At 49.9% G+C, this 25,704-nt stretch overlaps 1 protein-coding gene and 1 long non-coding RNA gene across 2 annotated transcripts in view; one reads left to right on the plus strand and one right to left on the minus strand.

The window, feature by feature from the left end:
* Window positions 1–10,486: 10,486 nt before the first annotated feature.
* FAM83F (family with sequence similarity 83 member F) overlaps window positions 10,487–25,704 on the minus strand; it is a 34,446-nt gene continuing 19,228 nt past the window's right edge. The window contains exons 2-5 of the mRNA XM_077914435.1: window positions 22,146–22,313; window positions 21,489–21,610; window positions 19,265–19,959; window positions 10,487–12,133 (exon numbers count right to left, since the gene is read on the minus strand). Coding sequence (XP_077770561.1) covers window positions 12,084–12,133; window positions 19,265–19,959; window positions 21,489–21,610; window positions 22,146–22,313 — 1,035 coding nt within the window. The 3' untranslated portion in view covers window positions 10,487–12,083. The remainder of the gene's footprint in view (window positions 12,134–19,264; window positions 19,960–21,488; window positions 21,611–22,145; window positions 22,314–25,704) is intronic.
* On the plus strand, window positions 17,619–20,893 carry LOC144323677 (uncharacterized). Its single transcript, XR_013389052.1, has 2 exons — window positions 17,619–18,827; window positions 19,194–20,893. It is a non-coding gene; the product is annotated as an uncharacterized LOC144323677 (long non-coding RNA).

Raw genomic sequence — 25,704 nt, forward strand, 5'->3', positions numbered from 1 at the left:
CACTGTAATGCTCAACACTGAACAGACTTTCAGCAGAGGAAGACAAGGCATTTCACAAACATCAATTAAGATTAAATGGCAGGTATTCCTAGGGTAACTGCCAGCAGAAGGACAGAAAAGAAAGATCATGAGTTAAATTCTAATTAAATGTCCTAAAGAACCTGAATCCTTATAACTACGGGCACATACCCCATACCAGCATTCCAATATGGGGCTTCTGAACCAGAAGACACTGTTCAGGATTCAAGACCTTCCTTATCTTCACATTGGTTCTTTGTAACTCTTTTAACCCATAAATCAGTGCTTGGTTTTATAGTTAATTGTTGGACACATCTGTGTGCCCCAACTTAGTTGTATGTTCCTTGAAAACAAATGGTTTCTGGGACACCTGGGTGTCTCAGTGGTTGAGTATCTGTCTTTGGTTCAGGGCATGATCCTTGGTCCAGAGATCGAAACCCACATCGGGGTCCCTGCAGGGAGCCTGTTTCTCCCTCTGCCTATGTCTCTGCCTCCCTCTCTCTCTCTGTCATGAATGAATAAATAAAATATTTTTTAAAAAAAGAAATGGTTTCTTTTTCATCTTTATATTGTTCTGATTATAAAGGTCCCCAAACAAATAATTATTCAGTAAATGTTTATTGAGTCTGTCAGCACTTTCCTAAGGTACAAGGGCTACACAGATGAATAAAACCTCTGACTTCAGGGACCTCCAGTCTGGTGGGGTTGGCCAAAAGGTAAAGATCATCACAGTGCAGATGGCTTGGAAGAACACAGGAAGAACATAGGACTCAAGCTTGGCAGGACAGAAATGGCTTCCCAGAAGTGACATCTACAAGGAGAACTAAGGGGTGAAATGCAGTTAGCTGGCCAAGAGGCTGATGACATGTGGTGACCTGTAATATTTGTTCTCTGTGGGCAGGGAGCAACAGAGGACTATCCAGGAATGGCCAAAGCCTGTTTTTCCTATAATCTTTGTGAGGGCCTTCATCTCATTGTATTTTCCCTCCCCAGGAGAAAACAGGAAGCTGGAAACCCTGTCGTGTTTGCCCACTTGAGAATAGGAAAATAATTTTCAAATAAGATTACTGTTTTTCCAATAATAAAAGTAACACCGAGTAAAGATTTCGGACAGTATAGAAAGTTTTAAAGTAGAGAATATAAGCTCTCCTAAATCCCTACTAGAGCCAACTCCTGTTAAAGAGAGTATCTTCCCAGACTCATGAATAGACCCACATGTGGATTTCTTCTTCCCACAAATAGTGGGGTGTGGTTTAACATGTGCACTCTGAGAGCTCTCATTGCTCAAAACTGCAGCTTTGGGTGGAACCTGTCCTCACTTTCTATACTTATGGGATGGAGGCCAATAAATCAACCAAATGTTTATTGTAGAAGATGATGGCTTCAAATTCCTGTTACAGCAAATGACAAATTACCACCGTTACAGGACTCTGGGGCTTGTTCAGGCTAGTGTAAAGTCAATGAATGGGGGCGGGGGAATCTGCTGTGCCCACTGCCTTAGGGCTTATGGGTATGCTTTGGTGGTTGCAGAGTCAATCTGTACCCTGAAAAGGCAGTCCAGGTCAAAGAAGAATGTGCTAAGGTGCTCTTCTTTGCTGTTTCTCGTTCCTTCTCTGCATGCTACTTGGGGAAAATATTTTTTGTTTGTTTGTTCCAACTCACCCAGCTTTGAGAGTAAAAAAGCTCGTTAAGCCCTGCACAATTGTATTTAGGCCAAGTGCAGTATGTTCTTGGAGTGCTCTACTATTCTTAGAGCTCTATATGTAGGGTTCTATACAGTTGGCTTTTTGCTGGAAGAGAAGGCAGATTTAATGAGTGATAGCTGCCTTGGATGGCTACCAAAAGTGCTCTAAGCCATTTCAAGCAACAGGCCTTCCTCTTTTCCCTTGAGAGATTGCTCTGTGATCCCTGAACATATTGCATGGGCCTGGACAAAATCCAATGCAACGGGAATTTCTGTGAACGATTCTGCAATGACCCACAAGCTTGGGGTGACATAGCCAGCTGGATATGCTCCAACTCTGATTTCTGTGACACAGAAGAACTCTGTCCACCCTTTGCACTGGCCTCTCATTGCTATGAGATATTTGGAAGTGTTTATAAAGCATTCTGCAATTCTCTAATCGTATAACCATGGGAAGATCCCTGTAAAGGAACCTAATCCAAAAAAACAAGAAGCCTGCTGACAGCTGATACTGCTCAATGGGGTAGTGGGTATGGCCAGAGCCAAGGCCAAGAGCAGTGGGGTAGGGGAACTTTCTAAAGGGTGCTGATTATAGGGGACATGCTTATAAGTATTTATTACATGTCAGGTAGCATTTATTGTGGAACAAAGCTCTTGTGACCGACGCTATGCCACTTCTAAATCATCTTTCTTCTTATGACCACACTTCCTGAAAAGCTCCCTGTGAAGCAACGAACACCAGACTCCTCCTGTTTGCTGGCCAACGTTAGACCCACAGGAGGCTCGCAGGAGAACCAGAAGTGGCTGTTAATAATAACTACCCTCTCACACACACCTGCTTACTATGTGTCAGACACTACACTGAGGGCTCTACCCGGATCAAGGCAGCTCATCTTCACAACCCTGGTTAACCCCAGTTTCCAGAGAGGGAAACTGAGGCACTGGTTACTAACAAATTTGCCCAGGTCACCAAAGGTAATAACCTCAGAGCTGAACCCAGACAGTCTGACTCCAATGAGTAAGTTCTCTTCGCTGCTGTGTTGCCCGAGATGTCCACATCGAGAATGCCATAGGGCAGCTGGGGAGACACCTGGCCTCCAAAGGAGCAGTTGCCCTCAGAGCCTTCCTTCGCTCCACTCCAGGCTGGGCTCGTTTCTCCTACAGACTCGGGGAAAGAGGTGCGCCTCTTCCTGGCTAACGTATTGCCTCCGGTGGTCCTTCCTCCGCATCCCAGTTGGGAACTGGCTCTCCTCCCACCCACTCCAAAGCAGCCTCCTTTCTTCCTGCCCTTTCCCCTCCATTTCCTTTACTCAGCTTCTTAAGTAACGACCTGAAGCTGTCTCCATTGGTGCCCCTTCCTTCTTTAAACCCGACTCCTGGCCTTAAGGCTCTGCCGACACTCATTTCTCCAAGCTCATCTATGACCTCTTGTGGCCAAGATCCAAGAGCCTGTCTCAGTTCTCGTTTCCATGGCTTCATCACTACGTTTTACTCCGAGAATCTTGGCTTCCCAAAATAGCCAGCTTCCCTCCTACCTCTACAACTGTTCATGCTCTTTTTCATACCACCTCTTTCTCTAAGCTCCTTCAAAGGAGTCTGTCTGCTCTTCTCTCCTTCTGTTGCCTTCTGGGGGCATGAGGGTGGGGGCGAGGAGCTGGGTCATTGTCCTGCCTTCACCTCTAGGATTGCGACTTTCATCCCTCTGTCTTCAGCCTTCATTCTGCAGCTCAGTTGCTGTTCACCTTGAGCAAGTCACATACAGAGTGTCCTCTTCCTCCCTTCTAAAGTGAATATATTAAATCAGATTTACTCTTCTAGATTCTAAAATAATGATAAAACCTGAAGTTTTGGGATGCCTGGGTGGCTCAGCAGTTGAGAGTCTGCCTTTGGCTCAGGGCATGATCCCGGGGTCCCAGAATCGAGTCCCACATCAGGCTTCCTGCATGGAGCCTGCTTCTCCCTCTGCCTGTGTCTCTGCCTCTCCCTGTATCTCTCATGAATAAATAAATAAAATCTTTTAAAAAACCCCAAAACCCTGAAGTTTTGTTTTTGTTTTTTTTTAAGATTTTACTTATTTATTCATAGAGACAGAGAGAGAGAGGGGCAGAGGCACAGACAGAGGGAGAAGCAGGCTCCACGCAGGGAGCCCGATGTGGGACTCGATCCAGGGTCCCCAGGATCAAACCCTGGGCTGCAGGCGGCGCTAAACCGCTGCACCACTGGGCTGCCCAACCCTGAAGTTTTTAAATACATACCACACCCCGGCAGGACCAGCTACATAATTTGCGGCCATGCGGAATGAAAGCATGGGGCTCCCTGTTCCAAAATCATTGAAAATTTCAAGACAGTAACAGCAGAACATTAAACCAAATGTGGGACCCTCACCTTCTGAGTGTGGGGACCTGTGTGACTGTGAAGAAGATTGGCTGCCCATGAAACCAGCCCTAGTGCCAGGCACTGTCTTCAGAATTTTATATGTATTAATTTCTTCAGTCCTTATAACAACCTTAAAAAGTAGAATCAGATGAGGAAACTGAAGCAAACAGAGGTTAAATGACTATCCAAGGTCACGTTTTTTAGTTGGTAGAACTGAGAAAGATATCTGTTGGTCAGGGCTGTTGTGAGATTCACACGGTGAAGGATGGTCCCCGGGGACCCCTTGAGAGAACTTCTGGTGGCCCCTCAGCTGGGCCACACCCATCCCTTCCTCAGTGAGTTTGCAGACCTCCCTCCATGGCTTCCCTCTTTCTTCTGAACCAAGGTCCATGCTTCCTTCAAAGCTCAGTTTGAGTCCCCTCTCTCCTTGCAGGGGCTTCTGGAGCAGAGAAGTTGGGCCCACTTCTCTACTCCCCCAGAGTCAGTACCCCGTGTAGAGTCAGAGCCTGGTCATGGGGCTCTTTGTAGCCTTCAGAGCACTCACTTGCCCATTGCTTGACTTCTTGAGGTTCACTAATAACCAATTCTACAAGGCTACAGGGAAAACTTCTTTAAATCTCTCTCCACAACCTCATGGTAGCCTGTCTTACCTACCAGACTGGGAGGCCTTGAGGGCAAATATTATATCTGAATCTTCACTACATCTTTGATGCTTATAATTCTCTTGAAAGAATTCTTTCTAGGCTCTGGACCTTTCCCTGGAATGCCTTGCCTCATTCTTCCCTCTCCCATTCACTCCTCAGGTATTGGCTTAGAGACCACCTCCTCCTCTAGAAGGCTTCCCTGATCTCAACTTGTGGGTTAAGTGCCTCCTCTGGGCTTCCACACCCCCTGTACTTCCCCATCATAATGCTTGCCTTCCTGTGTCCATCTTCCCAACAAGGTTATAAACACATTGAGGGCAGAGACCAGGTCTGTCTTATTGTATTGCCTAGGTCACACTAAGTCCTCAATAAGTTTGCTTGAACAAATGAATCAATAAAAGTAAATATTAAATACATGTCATTAAACTCCAGGTTATTTAATGGCTTTCAACACAGGACTGGGCACCTGATAGATACTTATGTAAACTTATCGAATGGGTGAAAACCAACAACTCCGGAATTTCTGTAAAGAAGAAAGTTTTAGTGGCAGCAATCTGGTTAAAGCAGCAATCTGGTTGGTTCCTCTTGACAGAATAATGTCAAAGAAGGATCCCAGGTGTGACAACGAAGAGTTAGCATTGAGAACACAGAAGAAAAGTGTGCTGGGGCTTGCCGGCCACAGCCAGCCACTGCCTGTTTTTGCATAGCCCACAAGCTAAGAATGATTTTTACATTTTTTAAGTGGTTGGAAAAATTAAAAGAATAATATTTTATAGCACATGAAAATTATATGCAATCCCAATTTCAGGGTCCAGGCAGTTTCATTGGGAGGCAGCCACACCCACTCATTTACATACCACCTGCAGCAGTTGATTTAGTGTTACAGCAGTGAAGGATCCACATGTCCACAAAGCCTAGAATATTTACTGTCTGACCTCTTACAAAAAAAAGTTTGCCCACCCCTGGCCTCTGCCATCTTACTCTTACCCAGAGAAGGAAAAGAAACGTGTTGCAGCTGGCCACAAGGTGTCAGCATCTCACCATGGTGCTTTCAGCTGAATGGGCTCCTCTAAGGAACCACAGCCAGGAGTATGGCCCCAGGCCCTTGCGTGCCCTTGAGCAACTCCCAGTGCCACCAGGGAGCTGGCTGTAGTTGTGGAGAACGACGGAGCTTAGAAGGTAGAAGAGGGGAGCCTGGCTGACTCGATGGGTTAAGTGTCTGACTTTGGCTCGGGTCCTGATCTCAGGGTCCTGGGATCAAGCACCTGGGATGGAGCCCTGCATCAGACTCCTGGCTTGTCCCTCTCTCTCTGTCTGCCTGACACCCTGCCATTCTCTCACTCTCTCACTCTCTCAAATAAATAAATAAAATATTGAAGAAGAAGAAGAAGGAGGAGGAGGAGGAGGAGGAGGAAGTTGGGGAGGGTCTGGAGCTCACATGAAGGGGATAGGACTGGTTTGGGAAGTCCAGGGGCCTGGTGCAGGTAGGCAGGCTTTTTTGGGTGCGCTGGGTTTTTTTTTGTTTGCTTGTTTTGGGTTTAATTTGCATTTTATATATGAAGGGTTTTCCAAACAAACTAAAATTCTTTATTTTATCTAAAACTATCCATGAAGAAAAGCTGTGGGCCTTTTTCACAATCAGATAAGAGTGTAGCCCTCTTTCATGCCTGGAACCAACAAGCCCACAGAGCTAAGGTTGAGGAGGGGTGTGCACCGGGGAACATAGGGCCCTGCCCAGCAAAGCAGCCCACAAGTGGCACCCTGGCAGGATGTATTCCACCTTTCTTTCAAACCCTGGACCTTGAAACTCCTTTCAGGTGGGTGGGTATTTAGCTCTGTGTGCCAACTACTCAACCTGAAAGTGACAATCATATAGGGAGGGGCAGGGAGAATTCAGGAGAGAATGTCCCAAGAAGGAAATGATAAAGCTCTTTCACTTTAACACACCAACGGAAGTATCATTGACTGGTAACTAAGTTTCTTCAAATATTCACCACTGTGCTGAGTGCTTTACTCCCCACAGCCTCTGGAAAGTGGCACCAAGATTATCCCCATATTACACATAAGGAAACTGAAGTTCCAGGTGGGAGGCGACTTGCTGGGTCACTTAGCTAATAAGTAGCCAAGTGGGGAATCTACCCCCACACTGCCCAACCTGTGTGGCACCATGTGCCTCAGCTAAGGTCAAAGCAAACGGCATGCCCCAGCACCCCCCTAAAAACACAAGCTCTACCAGGGCCTCCAGGGCTCATCATTCATCCTAACTAAAATAAGCCTAACTCACAGTCAATATGCACTGAAGGAACAAAATGAATAAAGCCTTCCAAATACTCCAGTGAAGTGCCTTTCCTTGTCCAATCAGCCAACTCCCAAAGCCTTCCAGAAAGGTCCAAGCTGCACTCTGGAAATAATCACCAGGCATGGTTCTTGGTTCTTAGCATAGAATGGCATGTGCTTCCCCTTTGCTTGTGCCGAGGACGGTGGCCACTGCAGACAGACTGCCTGTTCTTGGCTTCCTCCTCTCTCTGCCAGACTCCTCATACTCTCACTGCTTCTGTGTCAGGTCTGAGCTGGTCTCCTATGAGACGTGGACATCTGCTCCTGGAACTGCTTTTTTTGTGGCTGCAGACAATGCCTAACTTCTAGTCACTTTACTGACTGAAAACGTGTCTCTAGCTGCCTATTGCTTGGAGAGGCCAGTGGAGTGCTCCAGATGGGTCCAGATAATTAGATTCCTGCCCTTCCCATGACTTGTTGGGTGACTGGACACATTTCCTCACATCAAAGCCCTCACCTCCTTGTCCCATTTTTGTGTTAGCAATTTGAACGGAAGCATGCAAAGTCCCTGAGCAGCCAGAGAGGCCTGGAGACCCAGGCCCACCCAGTCTGGAGTACCTGAGGAAGACTGTCCACCGAGGACACGTACTGAAAGAAGTCCTCCTTGAAGAAAGGATTCGGTCAGGAAGGACTTTTCATAACTCTGTTCTCAGGAAATTAAGTAGCAGAGAGCAGACTCCTATTTGGTGTCCATGTCTCAGAAGTCAGGAACAAGATTGAAAGGGTCATGATCAATTCTGAAGCCTCTGACACCACCCACATTGATTAACCTGGCTTACTCTATCAAGTGTTTGTCAAGTTTTCAATCATCTAACAAACAGACATTAACTGGATACTGTGGATAGAAAAGTAACCCAGATAAATGATGGACAGAATGGGTACCTACAACCCCTGGATGGGAACCCCAAGGACAGAATGGGTACCTACAACCTCTGGATGCGAACCCCGAGGACAGAATGGGTATCTCTCAGCCTCTGGTTGATCTAGCAATTACTCAGCCCAAGAACACACTCACAGGTGCACATGCCACCTTCCAGCTTTCTTGAAGGCACTCATCCTCTCAACCTTGGTCTGGCTCAGCCTGCTAAGTCCGGGGTGCCTGTTCTGCACCAGACCTTCTGCCCCTGGGGCAGCAATGCAGACGATTACAGTGACAGCCGCTGGGTCCTGCAGGCAGGGCGCCGTGACTGTGGCACACAGCCAGATGATCAACTACAGCCCCAGTGTGTGGCAGGACTCATCTGCTGCTAAGGGGGGCTCTGCTGATGTTGACTTGTGACACTCCAGGTAGCAGTTCCCACTTGGCCTGACTTGAGCCTGGAAGTTTCTCTGCTATCGGCCTTGGCTGCCTTTTGGGGTGAGGATGCTGTTGGGCACACACAGGTCTGGCCAAGGGTGCGTTTTATGGAGGGCTTGACTGAAACTAAAGGAAGGCGAACAGATTGGGAGGAAATGTAACAGGGCGCTCTGTGGAGTAAGGCAGATGTGTGCACATAAACACACCTGTTCTGGGGAGTACAAGGCAGTGAAGAGCTAACCAAGGTAACTAGAACGAGACAGAAGATGCTATTATGTCAGTTACAGAAAGCAAAATCTTTGGCAAATCAGCCACCCTCTATGGGCCAAAGCATTCCATCAAAGATACTAGCTTCATAGGAACATGCACGTGAAAGCACCTCAGAGAAGCAGCCTTTAAGGCCGCAATGAGCTGTCTCGCTCAGTAGGGGTGACTTCACCCCCTATTGACACTTGGTGACACCCAGAGACATCTTTGGTTGTCTGACCAGGAGAAATGCTACTGGCATTTAGTAGGTAGAAGTCGGGATGCTTCCTAACATCCTACAATTGTATAGGACAGCATCTCTCCCGACAGAGAATTTATGGCTCCCAAATGTCACCAGTGTTGAAGGCGAGAAGCCCAAGCTAGAGGAGCAGGCTTAGATCTGCATTTTATGCAGGGTGGGACCTTGGGAGAGCTGTGTACCTCCTCATCTGTAAGACCTGAGCTGCACATTACACAACTTTGGGAAGGTCAAGCCCCAAATGTCCAGGAAAACTTTTCATAACACTGTAAAGGCTTCTTTTCTGAGCTTTTCTTAGTTTGAAACCTGCAGGTGATGGAAGCATCTAGTACAGTCACTGGCATATAATAGGTGCTCAGCAAATTAAAGAGAAAATCATCATAGTAAAAACAAAAAAGGCCCATGTCCCCTTTCTGGCCTGTGTGCTCTGCATCTCAAGCCACCTTTTTTTTTTTTTTTTTTTTTGCCTGTCCATTCTATTAAGTTCTGTACAGGCAGAGGGTAGTGATGTTAGCAGAGGCTATGTCGAAAGCACCTTTGAATGATCAGGGATAGGACTGATCGTATACCCCGAGGACAGAAGACACAGGAGACCGGGAAGTTTTGCCAAATCCAGGGAGAGACTCCAGCCCCAGGAGTCCTATACTTCTCATTCCTATGGGGCAAGATCCAGGTGGCAGCTGCCCCAGGGTCTCGGTCCTCAGCTGCCTCCGCTCAGGGGTGTCAGCCCGCCCAAAGAGCTGTGCCAGTTGTTGGCACTCAGCCTACAGAAGCTGGACCCAGAGCGGGCAAGTTGGTGGAGGTGGCAGGTATGGAGTGTGCTGTTTCATCGTCTCCTCCGGGAGCCCTTCTGACGTTCCCAGCCTGTGGAAGCTGTTGCGAGGGGATCAAGGGCATGATCCACCCTCAAACGTGCCATCCGTCTGAGAATGCCAGATGTACCCTTGAGATTTGACGAGAGAGCGGATACTTCACAAAGTGTGTGCAAGTGCTGCAGCAGAGGGCGGATGTACTAAAAACTGCGAAGCCCCACGGCTGAACGGAGCGCGCTGGAGCTCGGGCAGACGCTAAGCTTGGTGCGGCAGGGTCCTCAGCAATCTTTGGACTGCGGCCTTGTCCCTGTCCCTGTCCCTGTCCGGAGCCTGCCTCAGCGCTGGGGGAGGTGCCTGCCTCAGGAGCCGGCACTCCTGCCACACAGCACCGCTTCCCATGGCCTCCCACCCCCCAGCTTCTAGGAAGAAAGTGGGAGAACCCCATCTTGGCGCCCGGGGAAACGGGCAGAAAGGCAGGCGTGGCTCAAGGCTTGGTGCTTCCAGTCTGGATCCTCTGACAGGTTAGAGCTGGGGAGGACCTGGGCCCGCTCTGGGTCAGAGGGGAGAGAGACAGGAGGCCAGCTTCTCTTGTGGGTAGAGGAACGAAGCCTTTGGGAAGAACCCTGAGGAGCTGGTCCCTTCTTCAGGCCTCCTCCCTTGCCCTCACCAAGGGTGATCTCTTCACACCCCCCCTGCCATTTGCCCACGTGTGTCTCATACCAACAAGGTGATGGCCTTGAGCAGAGGGGACACCCTCCACGGCCCAGTTTCTACCTCCCCCTTCCTTCCCCTGCAGAACAAGCACGTGCCACATTGTCAGCACTTCCCAGGAAGTGTTTAATCCTCATAAAAGCTCAAGGAGGTGGGTCAGGGTCCCCTGCCCTCCAGGCCCCTCCCCTCAGAAGCTAGCCTCAGGATGAGGGGAAGAGCCCCTGGGAACCAGGCTCACCCTTCCTTTCCTCCCCACCGCTGGAGGCCAGGTTCTCCTCCAAGTGCACCACACCATCCCACCTGCTGGTTCACTTCCGTGCCCGCAGTGCCCTCCCCCAACCCTGCACCTGTGCCCCTCCCCAAGGTGCTGGTGCCTAAGGGTTTTTGCAGAAGGAAAGACAGAGAGGAGTTTGGTTCAAAAGTAAGAGGCTGAAAAAGGCTGCCTGGTGGTGCTTCCACTGGGTGCCGCAGCCTTTCGGCTCTGCTGCAGCTATGATCTCCCAACAGTAGGCTCACAGAGCCTGCAGTTTGGCAGTTTCTCTGTTGTCCATTCCAGAAATCTCTCCTCAGACCCCTCTGGTTACATAAGTGTGGAGAGGGCAGCATGGGACTTTAGGCTGCTCTCCCTGGCTTGGTGTTGTAGCCATGAGGCCAGGCCTCTTTGCAGAGGACAAGGATCCTAGATGCAGCCTGACTTTTGGCAGAAGGCAAAGGCTGGTCTTTGGCTGAAATGGACCTGGAGAAGGCACAAAAGTCCTGGCTGTTGAGGGGGCTGAGGGCCATCTTGGGGGCAGGGGAAAGGACAAACGCCCTTGTCTGCAGGACTCAACCTCTCATACCACTTGAATCTCCCACCCTCGGTCAGCTCTCTCCCTGCCCTGGGCTGCAAATCAAGGCACATTAACAGGAGGAAGGGGCCCCAGGGAAAGGCACAAGAAGAACCCCCATATGTGTTTGCAGCAGGCAACAAGCCAAGGGGGTCTGGACCACTGGGTAGAGACTGCTACAACAGTGTGGAGAGAAGGAAAGGAGACCTTAGTCGGAGGGCTCTCAGAATGGCAGGGTCAGATCCTGCCACTGGCTGGGGGGAGGCCTTCCCCTCATTTCACTCTGGGTGTAGTACAGGAGCCTGCAGGAAGCAGGCCAGGAAGGCCGCAGCAGCCGGTGCCCCAGCAGTATCTTCCACCTTGAGTTCAGAGCCCAGGTCAAGGCTGGCTCCCTGGCTCAGAGCCCCATTTGTCCTCTTCCCTTATATCCCACCAAACCTCTTGGGGGACCAGAAGCACCGGGAAGCCCAGGGAAGGAGAAGTCAGGGAGCTGGGGCTGCCCTGGAGACCCCATCACATCGGGCATGAAGACATGGGCTCATCCCATCTGGGGACCTGCAGGGCAAGGCTGACTCAGTGGAGAGAGGGGGTCCAGCATAAAGGAGAGCAAACATGAGTCAAGCTTCCACTTAATGTAAACAAGAAGGAGTGACCCCTGCCCGGCCACCGACAGTCTTGTAGGGGCACGTGATCATCTTGAGATGCTGCAGACTCTCACATCTGGGGTTGAGGGGCCCTAAGGCCAGGATGGAGGCTGATGGGCAGGAAGCGAACAAGGGTCCAAAGTGCAAACTGGTACAGGGTTTGACCTGTGTTCTCCTTAGGACAGGGCCGGGGGCATCCACAGGTCCTACCCACCGCTGGCCCAGGGCTCAGGAAATCACACAATTGCTGGCCTTGGCAGGACTGGGACTTGTTTTACCTGCAGAGACAAGTGACACAGGCAAGGAAGACATAAGTGTTGGTGGACTCGCCTCCCACTCCTCTCCTGGGTACTGCCCGCACCCCAAATTGAGGGGTGGGGCTCACTGTCCCCCTCTCAAGCTGCTGATCTGGAACCAGTAGGCCCCCCAGGAAATCAAAGGAAAGGTTCTCCCTGTCTGGTACTCTCAGCAAGACTGTCACTGTTTGGGGGTATCAAGGGATCTCCGGATATCAGCAGTGTTGGGGGGGGGGGCGGTAGGATCCAGAACACCAATCTACTACGATAATCAATGACTTAAAAAGGCTTGCCAAGAGGTGGCTTACCAGTAGCTAATACTGTACACAGCCTCCCTCACAGCTTACAAACCGCCACCAGTCATGCTCTCAGGCAGCCCCCCGGGGCAGCCGCGCTGTGAGAGGGTGCCATTAGCCCTGCCTCACAGCTGAGGGCAGCGGGCCACCAGCTCCCCAGAGCCAGCAGCAGCACCTGGCCTCCAAATCCAGCCGCAGCTCCTTCCACTGTGCGGTTACTCCAGGAAGGGGTCACCAGGGTCAGCAGGCTGGCGGAGAGCCAGGCAGCGTGGCTGGGGGCGGGGGGTAGTTTTAACACAGAGGATGGAGGGAGCACACTTCATTGAGGGGGAAAGAAGAGGGAGAAAGGGGCACCCAGGTGGCTCAGTTGGTTGAGCATCTGCCTTTGGCTCGGTCGTGATTCCCAGGGTCCTGAGATTGAGCCCCACCTTGGGCTCCCTGCTTAGCCGGGAATCTGCTTCTCTCTCTCCCTCCCCTGCTCTTGCTATCTTTCTAGCTCACTCTCTCTCAAATAAATAAGATCTTAAAAAAAAAGAAAGAAAGAAGAAAGAAAGAAAGAAAGAAAGAAAGAAAGAAAGAAAGAAAGAAAGAAAGAAAGAAAGAAAGAAAAGGAAGAGAAAGCTGTTCTTCTCCAGGCCAGCCAGAGAAGCATGCTTCTCTTCCCAGGCCCCTTCTATCCATTTCCACTTCCTTTCAATCCAAAGCCGAGGCCGGTGGCTTCTCTGGCGGGATTTCTGTTTTCATAGCTGCAGAGGGAAGAGAGGGTGGCAGGGAGCTGCGAGGCAGATGCTGACACCTCCTGGCCCTCCAGGTGTTGGGCTGCTGGGCCTCTGTCCTCCTGGGCTCCTGCTGCCTCTCTCCCAGGTGCAAGCTTCTTCCTGCCCGTCCCTCCCTACAACTCCAAGGGTCCCCTCCCTGGCGCTCACACCACCTTCCGCTCACACCACCTTCCGCTATCACTCCAGCTGTGAATTTAATTAATGTGGCGGCTGCCTCCTCTCTTGAGCCATTAGGAAGGGAGACACTGAAGAGGCTTTAGTGGAGCCCTTCCAGACCCCCCCCACCCTCCAAGCTCAGCTCACCACCACCTTGTCTGGGCAGACTGAACCCACTCCTCGGGACTTGCTACAAGTCCAGCTGGGCCTCCTTGGGGCGTATCAGACTTAGAGAAGGTGGGAGGGCAGCTGGACGACTGTACCACCCGCTCCCTGGGGGCTCCAAGGGTCAAGGTGCTTGGGTCATCCTCCATGGTGGTGCCAGGCTGCCTCTGATGCAGCTCTGCTGGGGACTACTTCTGCTGTCCCACAGTCCCCTCTATGCTGCAATGGACACAGCAGTCCTCACTTCCTCTCCTTAGTGGCTTCCTTCCTTTGCTTGGCCTACAGAGCAGATGCTGAGTCTCTCCCTGGAGGCAGCAGCATTTTGGAGACAGGAAAGCAGATTGATTTCTGCCTCCAGAAGCAGGGGAGTGTGGCTCGGGGGTGGGAAGGGCAGGCCTGCTTTCCAGGGCTCCTACTCTCCTGCCCTGGGGTAGGGGGAAGCTGAGAGAGGCGGAGGGGTGAGGATTGGGGGAGCCTGAGTTTGCCAGTGTGTGCTTCCCACTTGTTCCATAAGGATCCTGAAAGCCTGCAGAGCTTCTTTAGACTCAGGATTCAACTCCATGCCTCTGACAGAGAGATGGTTTGAAGACAAATTCTTTGTGTGCTGTCATTCCTTCGGCGCACTTAGAGTCTACCTCATGCAGCTGTTTGGCAGAACCGAGGAGAATCAGACCTGCTCAGGTTAACAGGACAAGGTCTGTGTGGCAGGGGCAGCCCAAAGGTGATTTGAGGGAAGGCCAAACTGCAAAGGGAGCTAACACTGCAGAGACTGAACCTAGGGTGGGAGCTGGTGGAGGCGCCTGGGGCATCAGGACAAGGATGCTGATCTGGCTGGTCCAGACAGGGACCACGGGGTCTACCTACCAAGGGGTTTCAGGACTTCATATTCCCCCTTTCTGGAAGATTCTTCCTCTGGATGACCACACAGCTTTCTCCCGCCCTTCATTCAAGTCTCTGTTTCAATGCCCCTTTGTCCCTTCGTCAGAGAGGCCTTCTCGTTCACGCGTTATAAAAAGGGTCATTGCCCTCTCTTGCCCTTCTGTTTCCAGTACGGTGTTCATTCCATAAGAGCAGGGACTTTGCTTGCTTTGTTCACTGCTGTACCAGGAACTTAGAACAGCGCCTGGCACAGAGCAGACACTACATAGATATATATTTGTTGAGTAAAATGGGTGACCAGGCAGGGACAAGCTACTTAGAGGTTCATACCAATACTAACAATAAGCAGCATGAGTAGATCTTGACTGGGTGATACACAAGCCCTCACTCACCTAGATGGTGATGGACAGGCGCCTTGGCTAGGACCAAGCAAAACCAGAAGGGTGGAGGGATTATGACAGATGCCAATGAGAATGAGGATGCTTGCCTCTTTTCTAGAACCAAGTGGGATCAGTTCCTCAAAGGATGCTCACTTGACTCCCCTCACCTTCCTGTGTGATTGGGACCCTGACTGGTAATAGTGCTTGAGTTTATTAAATCAGACCTCCAAACACTGGCTGGGGCATGACCCATGATGGTCAGGAGTGACCCTGGATTTTGAAACTCTATCTTGACAAGACAGCTCTTGAGTAGACTTATCCTGGAACTGGAGACCCACAGGTCCCCTAGGGAGCTCTGAACCGCAGAAGCACGTTCCCAACCTTCCATCCATATGGCCCCAGATTTCTGAGAGAGATTTGAGACTTCCAGTCCCCAGAGGTGACACAGGTGAGCCTGAAGTCCCAAGTTCAAGAGCTTGGTGGCCATAGCACGAGGACCCACACCACATTGCCAGTTAGGGTGGCCCCCCATGCATGAATCAGGGAACCCAGGAGAGTTCTGGAAATGCAACTGTCACTGCAGAACAGAGAACTCTGAGAAGAAAAGCATGGGCCTGGGGGACCTTGGAAGGTGGTGACCCAGAGGCACTCTGGAGTGTTAATGGCACTCACCACTAATGGGATATGGGGGGTGGGGTGGGGTGGGGGAGTCCATTGGTAAGAAGCCTGTGGCCCTTCCAAACAGTCTTTAAAGATATAGGGAAGTGGCACTAACTCTAATCTTCTGGAGATAGCCACAACACTTGGTGCAGGGCCCTGGGACACAAGAGACCCTGCTGCCTTATCTCACTGCGTGACCGTGGATCAGAGGCTTGCTCCTCTGCATCTCCTATCTGTGAAACGATGGCACCAGGAAGTGTGGTTGCGAGTTCTGTGTGACACCATGTAGCATGTGTCTACCCAGCACTTGGTCAGGGTCAGGGAATGTCTATTGTGTTGGCATTTCCCAGTGATCTTCCTGGAGGGACAGGAGAGGCTCCACAACATTATTGGGAACATCCTCCCCAAGTCTGGCAGCCCCATGAGAGCTTTATCTGAGTGTCATCATAATCCGCTGCTCTGGGGACCCCTTATATGGAAAACACTCAGGACACTTGTTTAAAATACAGATTACTGAGCCTAGCCCAACGATACAGATTCCTCACTGTATTTTATTTTATTTTATTTTATTTTATTTTATTTTATTTTATTTTATTTTATTTATTATTTATTTTTTTAAAAGATTTTTTTTAAAGATTTTATTTATTTATTCATGATAGACATAGGGGGAGAGAGAGACAGAGATACAGGCAGAGGGAGAAGCAGGCTCCATGCAGGGAGCCTGATATGGGACCTGATCCCGGGACTCCAGGATCACGCCCTGGGCCAAAGGCAGGCGCTAAACCGCTGAGCCACCCAGGGATCCCCCTTCTCACTGTATTTTAACAAGCCTGTCCAGTGAATGTGCTCCCTGAGATTGGGATCTCTGTCCCAGAGGGCCTGTCCCAAGCTCCTGGGTGGACATAGGTGGCAGGCTTGGGAAAGGTGTTAAGTGCACCAGTGCAGAAGCAAGGTCTCAGTTGTTGAGAAAAACCGAAAGGAAAAGGAGCTCAGCTTCCACCAGTAGAGGGGGCAGTGAGCCTTCAAACCACCAGGCAACACCCTCCCACCTCCAAACCTGACAAGACACCACCCTCCCATCCCAAGACCTAAAAGAAGAAAGGGATTTCCAAAGGTTCTCCCAAGGGCCACACTTGGACCTGCAAAAATTTGCATACTGCTTGACAACTATATACTTCTTATCGAGCAATTTTACAGGCTGCCAGCATTTGCCTTTTCTATTTTTCTCTTCTACCCACCCTATCCATCAGCCCAGGGTCTCCCTTGACAAGAGGGCAGCAGGGAGAAAGAGGACAGAGTCAGAATCAGGAACTCAGAGGGACCTCAGAAACCCTCCCTGGCTCCGTCCCTCCTCTTCTTGAACAGGAAACAGCCCTGGGGAGGGGAAGGGATGTGTCCGGGGTATGGGGAGCAAAGTGCTGGGACCTGAGATCCCACATGATGTCTGCTCTGAATGGTGGCTGTAGGAAAAGGATCCTTTCCCTAGATGAGGGCTGTAAGGTAGTAAAGTGATTTCCTCCCAAATGACAGTTCTAGGAGTACTGGAATTACTAGTTCCAACCTTGGTGGCCCCAAGCAGTTGGGAATATGACCCTCTGGCACACAGAGTCCTAGTGACTTCGCTTCTGCCCAAGACGAGGCACCAGGACACCCCAGCTGGCAGTTAAACATTTAGGAAGCTGGAGGCTTTATCAGCCTGTGGGCAGAGGAGGGTCCTCTTTCTTGCCCCTGCCTTGGAAGGAAGCAAGTGGCAGGGACAGTAAAGAGCTCATTAGCAACCTGAATATCAGGCTCTCGGAAACTGGATGCCCAGCAGGTAGGCAGAGGCTGTGCTGGATGAGGCCACTCTCTTTCTTCTAAGTATGGAGAAGCAATAGGATGACCCTACTGGGCACCCCTGGGGCCTCTTGAGCTTTATGTGCTGGTGTGTTGGGCCCTCAGGGGAGCAGCTTCCCTAGGGTGCAGCCCCACATGCTTGGCTGGCTCCTGGGCACCGTGTGCTCATACTCAGAGGGCAGCGGCAGTGGCAGTGACCAGCCAAGTTCTCCAAGCAGGGGAACTCACTGCTGAGAGACTTAGGAAAGGCGGCAGCAAGGGACAAGACAATGGGGCCTTTTGTTTCTATGGAAACCACACCTCAGGGTGAGGGGCTGAAGGGAGAGAGCTTCCACTACACCTGCAGTCAGGGCAAGGGAAATGGCCCTTTGTGTGGTTGGGCTGCCCCTCCCCCTCCCTTCCCTGCCAGGTGTTCACCATGGCAACCCTTCCTCCAAACAAGAGGTGCAAAGTGGCAAAGCATCTGGTGTTGGGGGAGCCAGGGAGAGTGGACTGGGGGCCACCACCCCTCCCTCACAGGACACGGGCCCTGGCCTGTGTTTGAGTCCTGACCCTGCTACCACTTACTGGGCCCTGGGACCACTTAATTCACCTCTCTGAGCTTCAGCCATCTACCTCTGTGGTTGTCGTAAAGGCCAAGTGAGAGAGGAAGCATTTAGTGAAGGACCTGGCACATGGAGATGCCCAATAAATGCTTCCCAGCCAAAGGAATTCAGAGACTCCCAGGCCTGTCCTAACTGTAAGAAGCCCCGACCGAGTGTGTCAGGTTCTGTGGCGAGCTGGTGAATCAGCGGAGAGGAAGGTGGTTATGATCCTTGCACTCAAGCCACTATCGGCTCAAAGCTGGGGCTGTGGGGGACACAAGAGACCTGGAAGCACTCAGGCTGCCCAGGGCAAGGCCCCACCATCACCTGCCTGGCCAGGTGGAGGCCAGTCTCACTGCCGCAGGGTGCCATAGCCACGGGAGAAATCCCAACCTGGAGACAGACCCCTTGCACTCAGAGGTGCTGCCATGAGGAAAGGCACCAGCAGTGAGCAGCCTGGCTCTCACCACCAGTCTGGGGCCGGCTCCAGAGAAGGAGAGGCCCAGACCTCTAGGGGATCCCAGAGAGACAGCCAGGAGGAGAGCGCCACCAGGAAGAGTCTCTCCCAAATATAAGCAGCATGGCAAACAGTGCTTAGCAAATAAACACAGGGAAGAAACAAGTCAAACTATTTACAAGAGAGAGGAGGAAAGTGGGTCAGGGCATTGGTGGGGCCCAGGTGAGGGTGGGGCCTGTTTGATCACACTGGATTGTGATGAGAAACGTTGATGTGGCCAGGAACAAGTTTTCTAGAATGAGCCCTAGGCTCAGAGGCGGAGGTCAAGCCTGCATCAGGCCACTCCGCTGCCCTGTGCCTGTTTCTTCAGGCACAAAGGAGAAAGTGTCCAAGCCTCTAGAAGCAAGAACAATAGCTCTTAAGCTACTTCATGTCCAGCACTGTTTGAAGCACTTCATAGCCTCAGAACAGCTGAGCAAGGCAGGTACCCTTCTCCCCTTTTGTTTTATCATTTTTAAAGATCTGCTTAGTATTAGAGGGAGAGAGAGCACGAGTAGGGAGGGGCAGAGGGAGAGAAAGAGAGAATCTTAAGCAAGGCTCCACACACTGTGCAGAGCCCCATGCAAGGGGCTTGATCTCACGACCCTGAGATCATGACCTGAGCTGAATCAGAGTCAGCCCTTTTAGCCAACTGAGCCAGCCAGGTGCCTCACTCTTCTCCCCTTTCAGAGGAGAGGAAGTGAACTCGGCCCTCCAGCGGCTGGCTCATGACCATAAGGTAGAGAAAAGCTAGCACAGGATGGGAACTGAGGACCGTCTGACCTCAGAGCCCCCGCTCCCTGTGTGCCAGCATATAGGAGACAACGCTCCTGGATGAGGACAGGAGGCCCAGCGAGCACCAGGCCGAGAGGGAGGGCTCACCTGAGATGTCAGCACTGGAACCGTCTTTGGGCCTCTTTCCTGTCACAAACTCCACTTCTGCAAAGGTCTCGGTGGAGACGGTGCTGGTCATGCCGTTGGGCGCCGTGGGACTCTTGGCCCGCCGACTGAAGAACCTCTTGCTGAAGCGCTTGCCCTCGTTGGCCGGGGTGGCCTCCCCGTTGGCAGCCTCTCCCTTGCCGTTTCGGACAAGCACCTCCGGAGGTCTGGGCTTCAGGTCCACACGCAGGTGAGAGACCAACCTGCTGTCCTTCTGAATCAGCTCTCTGGGGGGAATGGGCTCCACAGGGGGCAGCATCTGCTCCAGCGTGACCAGGTCATTCAGGAAGCTCTCCAGCCGCCGGGCCGCCTCGCCGCCTCTGCCACCCTCCTCCTGCCCCTCTGGGTTGCCGCTGGCCTCCCGCTGCTGCCGGGCGGCCCAGCGCATCAGCTCCCCAGGTGGGTGGCGGCTGCCTGACACCAGGGCGTACTTGGGGTTGATAAGCTTGCGAGCCACGGTGGAGGAATACTCAGGGCCCAGCCTCCTGGCACCCCCTGCCAGGTTCAGCTGCTGGTACAAGTTCACCTCCTCTGAGATGGCATACAGCTCCCGGAACTCCACGTCGAAGGGCTCCACGTTCTGGCCTGTCAGGAGGAGGAGCAGGTTCCTGTCCACGTAGGAGGAACTCCATGTGAACCTGGGAATGGGAGGACAAGAAAGTGTGACACGTAGGCCCAGCCTATGGCCTCACCCTGCCAGCAGCCCCCTGGCGGTCCGTCTCACCCCCCCCCCCACACCCCACCTCATCTATCACTGAGGCTGATGCCTGGCTGCCCTGGGGAAGGCGTCTCCAGGACCCACATCCTCCCTCTTTGCCAGACCTTGACTTCAAGTGCACAAAGCGGGCAAGGGCATGAGAAGTCAGGCCTGGATTCCAGCCTTGTAAAGTAGGACACGTGGGGAGTATGGTCACAAAGGTGTTGTGAGGCTCACGTGTGGTACCACAAAGAAAACATTTAGCTCAGTTCCTGGCACAAACACACACTGAACAATTGGTAAAGCAGCTGCTGCTATTGTTAACGTAGCTCTTCTCAGAGTCTTTAGGGTGCACAGTGTCTGCAAACCCCCACACTTCAGCCCCATCAGAGGCCTTCTGCCACTTGTTGTTTCATGGCTCCAGGTATCTTTCCTCACCTAGATTTCAGTGTACTTGGAGGGCAGAGACCACACGGATACAGTCTCATGTTACTGGCAATTTACTTCTGAATTGGAATTTGGCACACATTCTCTCCACACCACATCCTCATGTTTCTTTTTTTCTTCTCTCTTCTCCTTTCCTCTCTCTTGTTTTGTCGGCATATGAAAATTCATTATTGTCATGTTTTCACCATCAAAACAATGATCTTGGTCTTTCCTTCTTGCCTTTGTATGAGGTCAAGAGAGAGACACTGGCTGCTTTACCTTAAAGCCAACTCCAAGAATGATCTTGGTCTTTCCTTCTTGCCTTTTGAGGTCAAGAGAGAGACATTGGCTGCTTTACCTTAAAGCCAACTCCACTGACAGCTTGACCTTGGCCATCAAATCCGGCAACCAGAACCTCATCATTTTCCTCAATAAAATTCAAACAACCATCACTGGGTACAAAGGCTGTGGCTTTTTTGCCATTCTTGATCAGCGGGACCCTGACACATTTCCCAATGGCAGAATGTGGCTGTTCTTCAACCCCTGCTTTGCCCAGCACAATTCCCTTTGCGTGGGAAGTGCCTCCAAAAAGTTTGGCCTTTGGGGCTGTGCCCAAAGGGGGCTTTCTGATACTGTTTATCATGCCACTTCTGATCTTCCTGGCAGTATGATAACTGTGACATTTGCCCACTCTGCCAGTGCTACAGGCCTGAGCAAAAGAGACCACACCCTCACATTTTCCTATATCTGGTCCACTCTGCTTCCTGATTGTCCGACCTGATGACTGGCCTCAAAATGCAACCGGTTGCTGTGGACCATGAAAGGCAAGCCACACTTAATGGCCAGTAATAGTTGACCCTTTCTGGAATAATCCAGTAGCCAGAAATGTTGAGGGCAAGGACTGGCCAGGAGGCTCTTCTTGCCATTAGATCACACAATATCTCTTAAACCCATAGCTCCGGGGGCCAGAGTCTTCCTGACCATGTACATTTGTTACTATAAATAAAGGCCTCCTGGGTGGTTCTCTGACCTGGCCCAACTCACCTGTAAGATCCAGTGGCTACTTTTTCGCCATCTACCATTAGGAACTTTGATGACAGGGTCCCCTTGATTTTCCCCATGGGCATGTAGAAGCCAACACCTGTCACAGAGCGGACACGGATGTTCTGTTCAGAAGAGGAGAAAGGCATTGTCACTCAGGCAGAGGGCTTATAAGGCTCTGAGCTAAGTTTTGTGTGGGCAAAGAAGGAACCCTCTTGTCCATGAAATCCTGCTTGTTGGCTCCTGTCTATACTACACTCTGCTTCCTACACCCATAGAGGTGGAACTCCATTTGGAGAGGAAGTTAGCAAATCTTGTTTAGAGCATGGATGAGCCCAGGATGGTTCCCAAAGCTCCCCAGAAGAGAACCATAGCCTGACCTTTGATCCTGACAGTGACTTTGTAAGGTGAGCACCCCAGGACTGGGCCAGAGCAGACTCCTTAGCCTCAATAGTCTTGAGATAAAATTTAAGCTGGGCATATAATTTAGAGTTATTAATTCACAAGGCATGGTTTTAGACAGAAAGAAGGGTTGAGCTCTTGACGTTCACCTGTGCCCCTGAACTGGGGAGGAGGCAGAGAATGGGGCAGAGGCAGCCTCATCTCATCTCCTGCCCTTCCCTCCCCACACTCCACCTCTACCCCAGTGGTACAACTTACCCGAATACGGAAGTCAGTGAGTCCCAGGCCCTGACACATCTCCAAGAAAAACTTCACGCCTGCCTCATCCAGGATGATATACACCGGGACCCGGCGCTTAAAGGCAGCATCCACAATGTCTTGGAAGATATCACCATCGGTGAAGAGGTCCATGACCACAGCAATGACCTGGATGGGGAAGGGCACTGGTGAGGCATGTGGTGATGCCATATTTACAGTGATACACTGTGTCCCAGAGAGGACCAGCTGGGCCTAGGTAACTGGAGGCCAAGAGTCAAACACCCCATCTGCACCACTCCTGGGATCTCCACATCCCCACCCACCTCTGAGCACATCTGAGCCCAGAGATAGGCTCTCTGCTCTGAGAAATGCCTGTGGGTCCAGGCTATGCTACTTGTACTTCATCCTTGACACTACCTCACCCTGGGCATTCTTCAGCAGCTCTTCAGAAGTCATATCAGGGAGATCTAGGAGGCTGAAGAAAGTTGGTCCTAGTGGCCCTAGGGAAACAAGTAGGCTCAAGAAGATGAGATCACTGAGAAGCATGGGATGGACTCCTTTCCACCACCTACAGATTTGCTCAAACCCATTCTCTGCAGGCTTTGGTGCTCTGATCTCCCTAGAGCTGTGCAAAGTTCCACACTCACCTTGGTTGCAGAATCAGGTAGAGAGCTCCAGTTAGCTCAAACTCTCTGGCCTCCAACTGGCCAGGTCATCCCACACCACCCTCAAGTAAAGGTCACTGCCTAGGACTCTTGATTTCTGTTAGTTGTAACTGAAAGCCTAAACTCTGAAGTGAGACAGACTGGGCCTGGTATACCAGCTCCACCACTGATTCATCAGTGCCCAGTGAATAATAGCAACTATCTCAAAGTGTTGTTGTGAGGGCTTAGGGAGGTAAACTATGAGAGCACTTGGCACAGTGCTTGGCACATGGTAAGCTCAACAAGTGGTATCCTCCATCCCTATCACCCTTACACATGTGCTCTACCATTACCCTCCCATTCACACAATATTATTTAAGACTATTTCATAATCATCCATACAAGTTAACATTTATTGAGCCCCATAGGCAGAGGGAGGATCTAAACTATAATCCCTAACTTCAAGGGGTTAATCCCATTGGAATGATAAGACATTTGCACAAAATAACTAAGACATGAGGCAAAATGAGATAAAATGCTTTAAGAGATGCACAAGTGACATGTGATGTGAGTTCAAAGTTGGAAGGGGGGTGGGTGGGAAGAGGGACAGCAGGAGGGAGGGAGACTGAATGATTACTTACAGCCAAAGGAGAACAAGAAAGCCTTCATCAGGGAAGCTGAAACCTGAAGAATGGGCAGCCTCAGGGACCATGAGAAATGAACTGGATGGAAAACCCAGCAGGCAAGTGGGCAGGGCTGTCGTGCATGGATATACAGGCTGTGCACTGCACATGAGCTCTGGGCTGAGGCAGTGAGTGGAAGCTGTGCCTGCCTGAGGAAGGGACACCTTTTCCTAATCTGTACGCAGCTTCCACCTGGGCTAGCAGAAGCCTACAAGGTGGGTGTTTCAGGCAAAGAACACATCATAACGGCACTGAGGTCAGGGACTAACATGCACTGCACATTTTCCATGTGCTCCACACTGTTCCAGATGCTTTAGGTAAATTTTCTAATTTGATCCTCACAATAAGGAGGACTGTTCTCATTTTACAGATGAGGAGGTAAATGAAAAGGGGCCAAATGATGGTCTATGGTTATACAGTTAGCATGTAGCAGAGCAGGGATTTGAACTCAAGTCTCTGACACTATAAGGTATTTTAGAAACATCACATCAAAAGCTGGTTCTTTGGGACACCTGGGTGGCTTAGCGGTTGAGTGTCTGCCTTCGGCTCAGGGATGATCCCAAAGTTCTGGGATCAAGTCTTGCATTGGGCTCCCTGTGGGGAATCTGCTTTTCCCTCGGCCTATGTCTCTGCCTCTCTCTCATGAATGAATAAATAAAATATTTTTTTAAAATAGCTGGTTTTTTTAAAAAAGACCAAACAAGATAGACAAACTTCTGGCTAGTTTGACAAAAACAGGAAATGCAAATAAAATGCTGAGTAAAAACAGAGAAATAGCCACACATATATTTACTTTTTAAGAAATTGTACTACTTAAGAAATAGTAAAATGGCAAAAGGAATATTAGGACTATTTACACACTGATGAATTTGAAAATGAGAATGACATGGTTAAGTCATTAAAAGCAAATTAAACATAATATAGCATAACCAGGTTTATCCTGGAAATGTTAGGAAATTCAACATCAGAAAATCTGTTGTTCTAATTTATAACATCTTTGGGGTCAAGGTAGGGAAATCATATATTTCCTTTTTTTTTTTTTAACTGCCTCTGAGGTTTTTATTTTTATTTTTTTAAAGATTTTATTTATTTATTCATGAGAAACAGAGAGAGAGAGAGGCAGAGACATAGGCAGAAGGAGAAGCAGGCTCCATGCATGGAGCCTGACATGGGACTCGATCCTGGGTTTCCAGGATCATACCCTGGGCTGAAGGCAGCGCCAAACTGCTGAGCCACCCGGGCTACCCATATATTATCTTTATAGGTTTTTTTTTTTTCTTTATAGGTTTTTAAAAAGTATTTAATAACATGGGATCTCTATTTGTGTTTAAAATTCTCAAAAAACTAGCAACAGAAGTGACCTTCCTTAAATTGATAAAGGCTATCTACAAAAAACCCACATGAAACATATTGAACAGAAAAACATTAGATGCATTCCCTTTAAGTCTCAAGAATGTCAATAATACTTTCACCACGTGTTGTGAAAAAAGTATTGGACCAATGCAACATGACAAGAGAGAGAGAGAGAGAGAGAGAGAGAGAGAGAAGGATTAAAAGAGCCAAAACTACTTGTATTTGGAGATGACATTTTTTTTTAAGGTAGGTCCATGCCCAGTGTGGAGTCCAAAGTAGAGCATGGAGCTTGAACTTATGACCCTGAGATCAAGGCCTGAACTGAGATCAACAGTCAGACACTTAACACAAGAGCCACCCAGGCACCCTTGGAGATGATATTTTTATAGAAAACCCAGTAAAATGCAGAATAATGTTATTAGAATTAACAGGAGAATTTAGCAAGATTGCCAGATACAAGAAAAACTAACAAAGGCCGACAGCATTCTTCTACTACAGTAGCAATCAAATAAAAAAGGGGGAAGGGGGAGAAAAAACTAAGATCAAAATTGCAATTTAAGCACATAAGATTTGAGAATTAATACCTTATGGAGAAATTTAGAAAGCTCTATTGAAGGATATTTTAAAATACATGAATAAAAAAATAAAAAATAAAATACATGAATAAATGAAGAGATAAATTGTGGATAAATATGGATAATATGATTCAATATTTGAAAAATCGAATTCTCCTCATATTAATAAAATTTAATGCAATTCCAATGGAAGTCCGGTAAATTTTTTTGAGGATTTCAAATACTTCCAAGATGCAAGGAAGAATAAAGACAAGTCCATTTTGAAAAAGAAAAGCTGAAAGGGGACACTTTTCCTACCAGATAG

Source organism: Canis aureus, chromosome 11, assembly GCF_053574225.1.
Source record: "Canis aureus isolate CA01 chromosome 11, VMU_Caureus_v.1.0, whole genome shotgun sequence".
Taxonomy (NCBI): domain Eukaryota; kingdom Metazoa; phylum Chordata; class Mammalia; order Carnivora; family Canidae; genus Canis; species Canis aureus.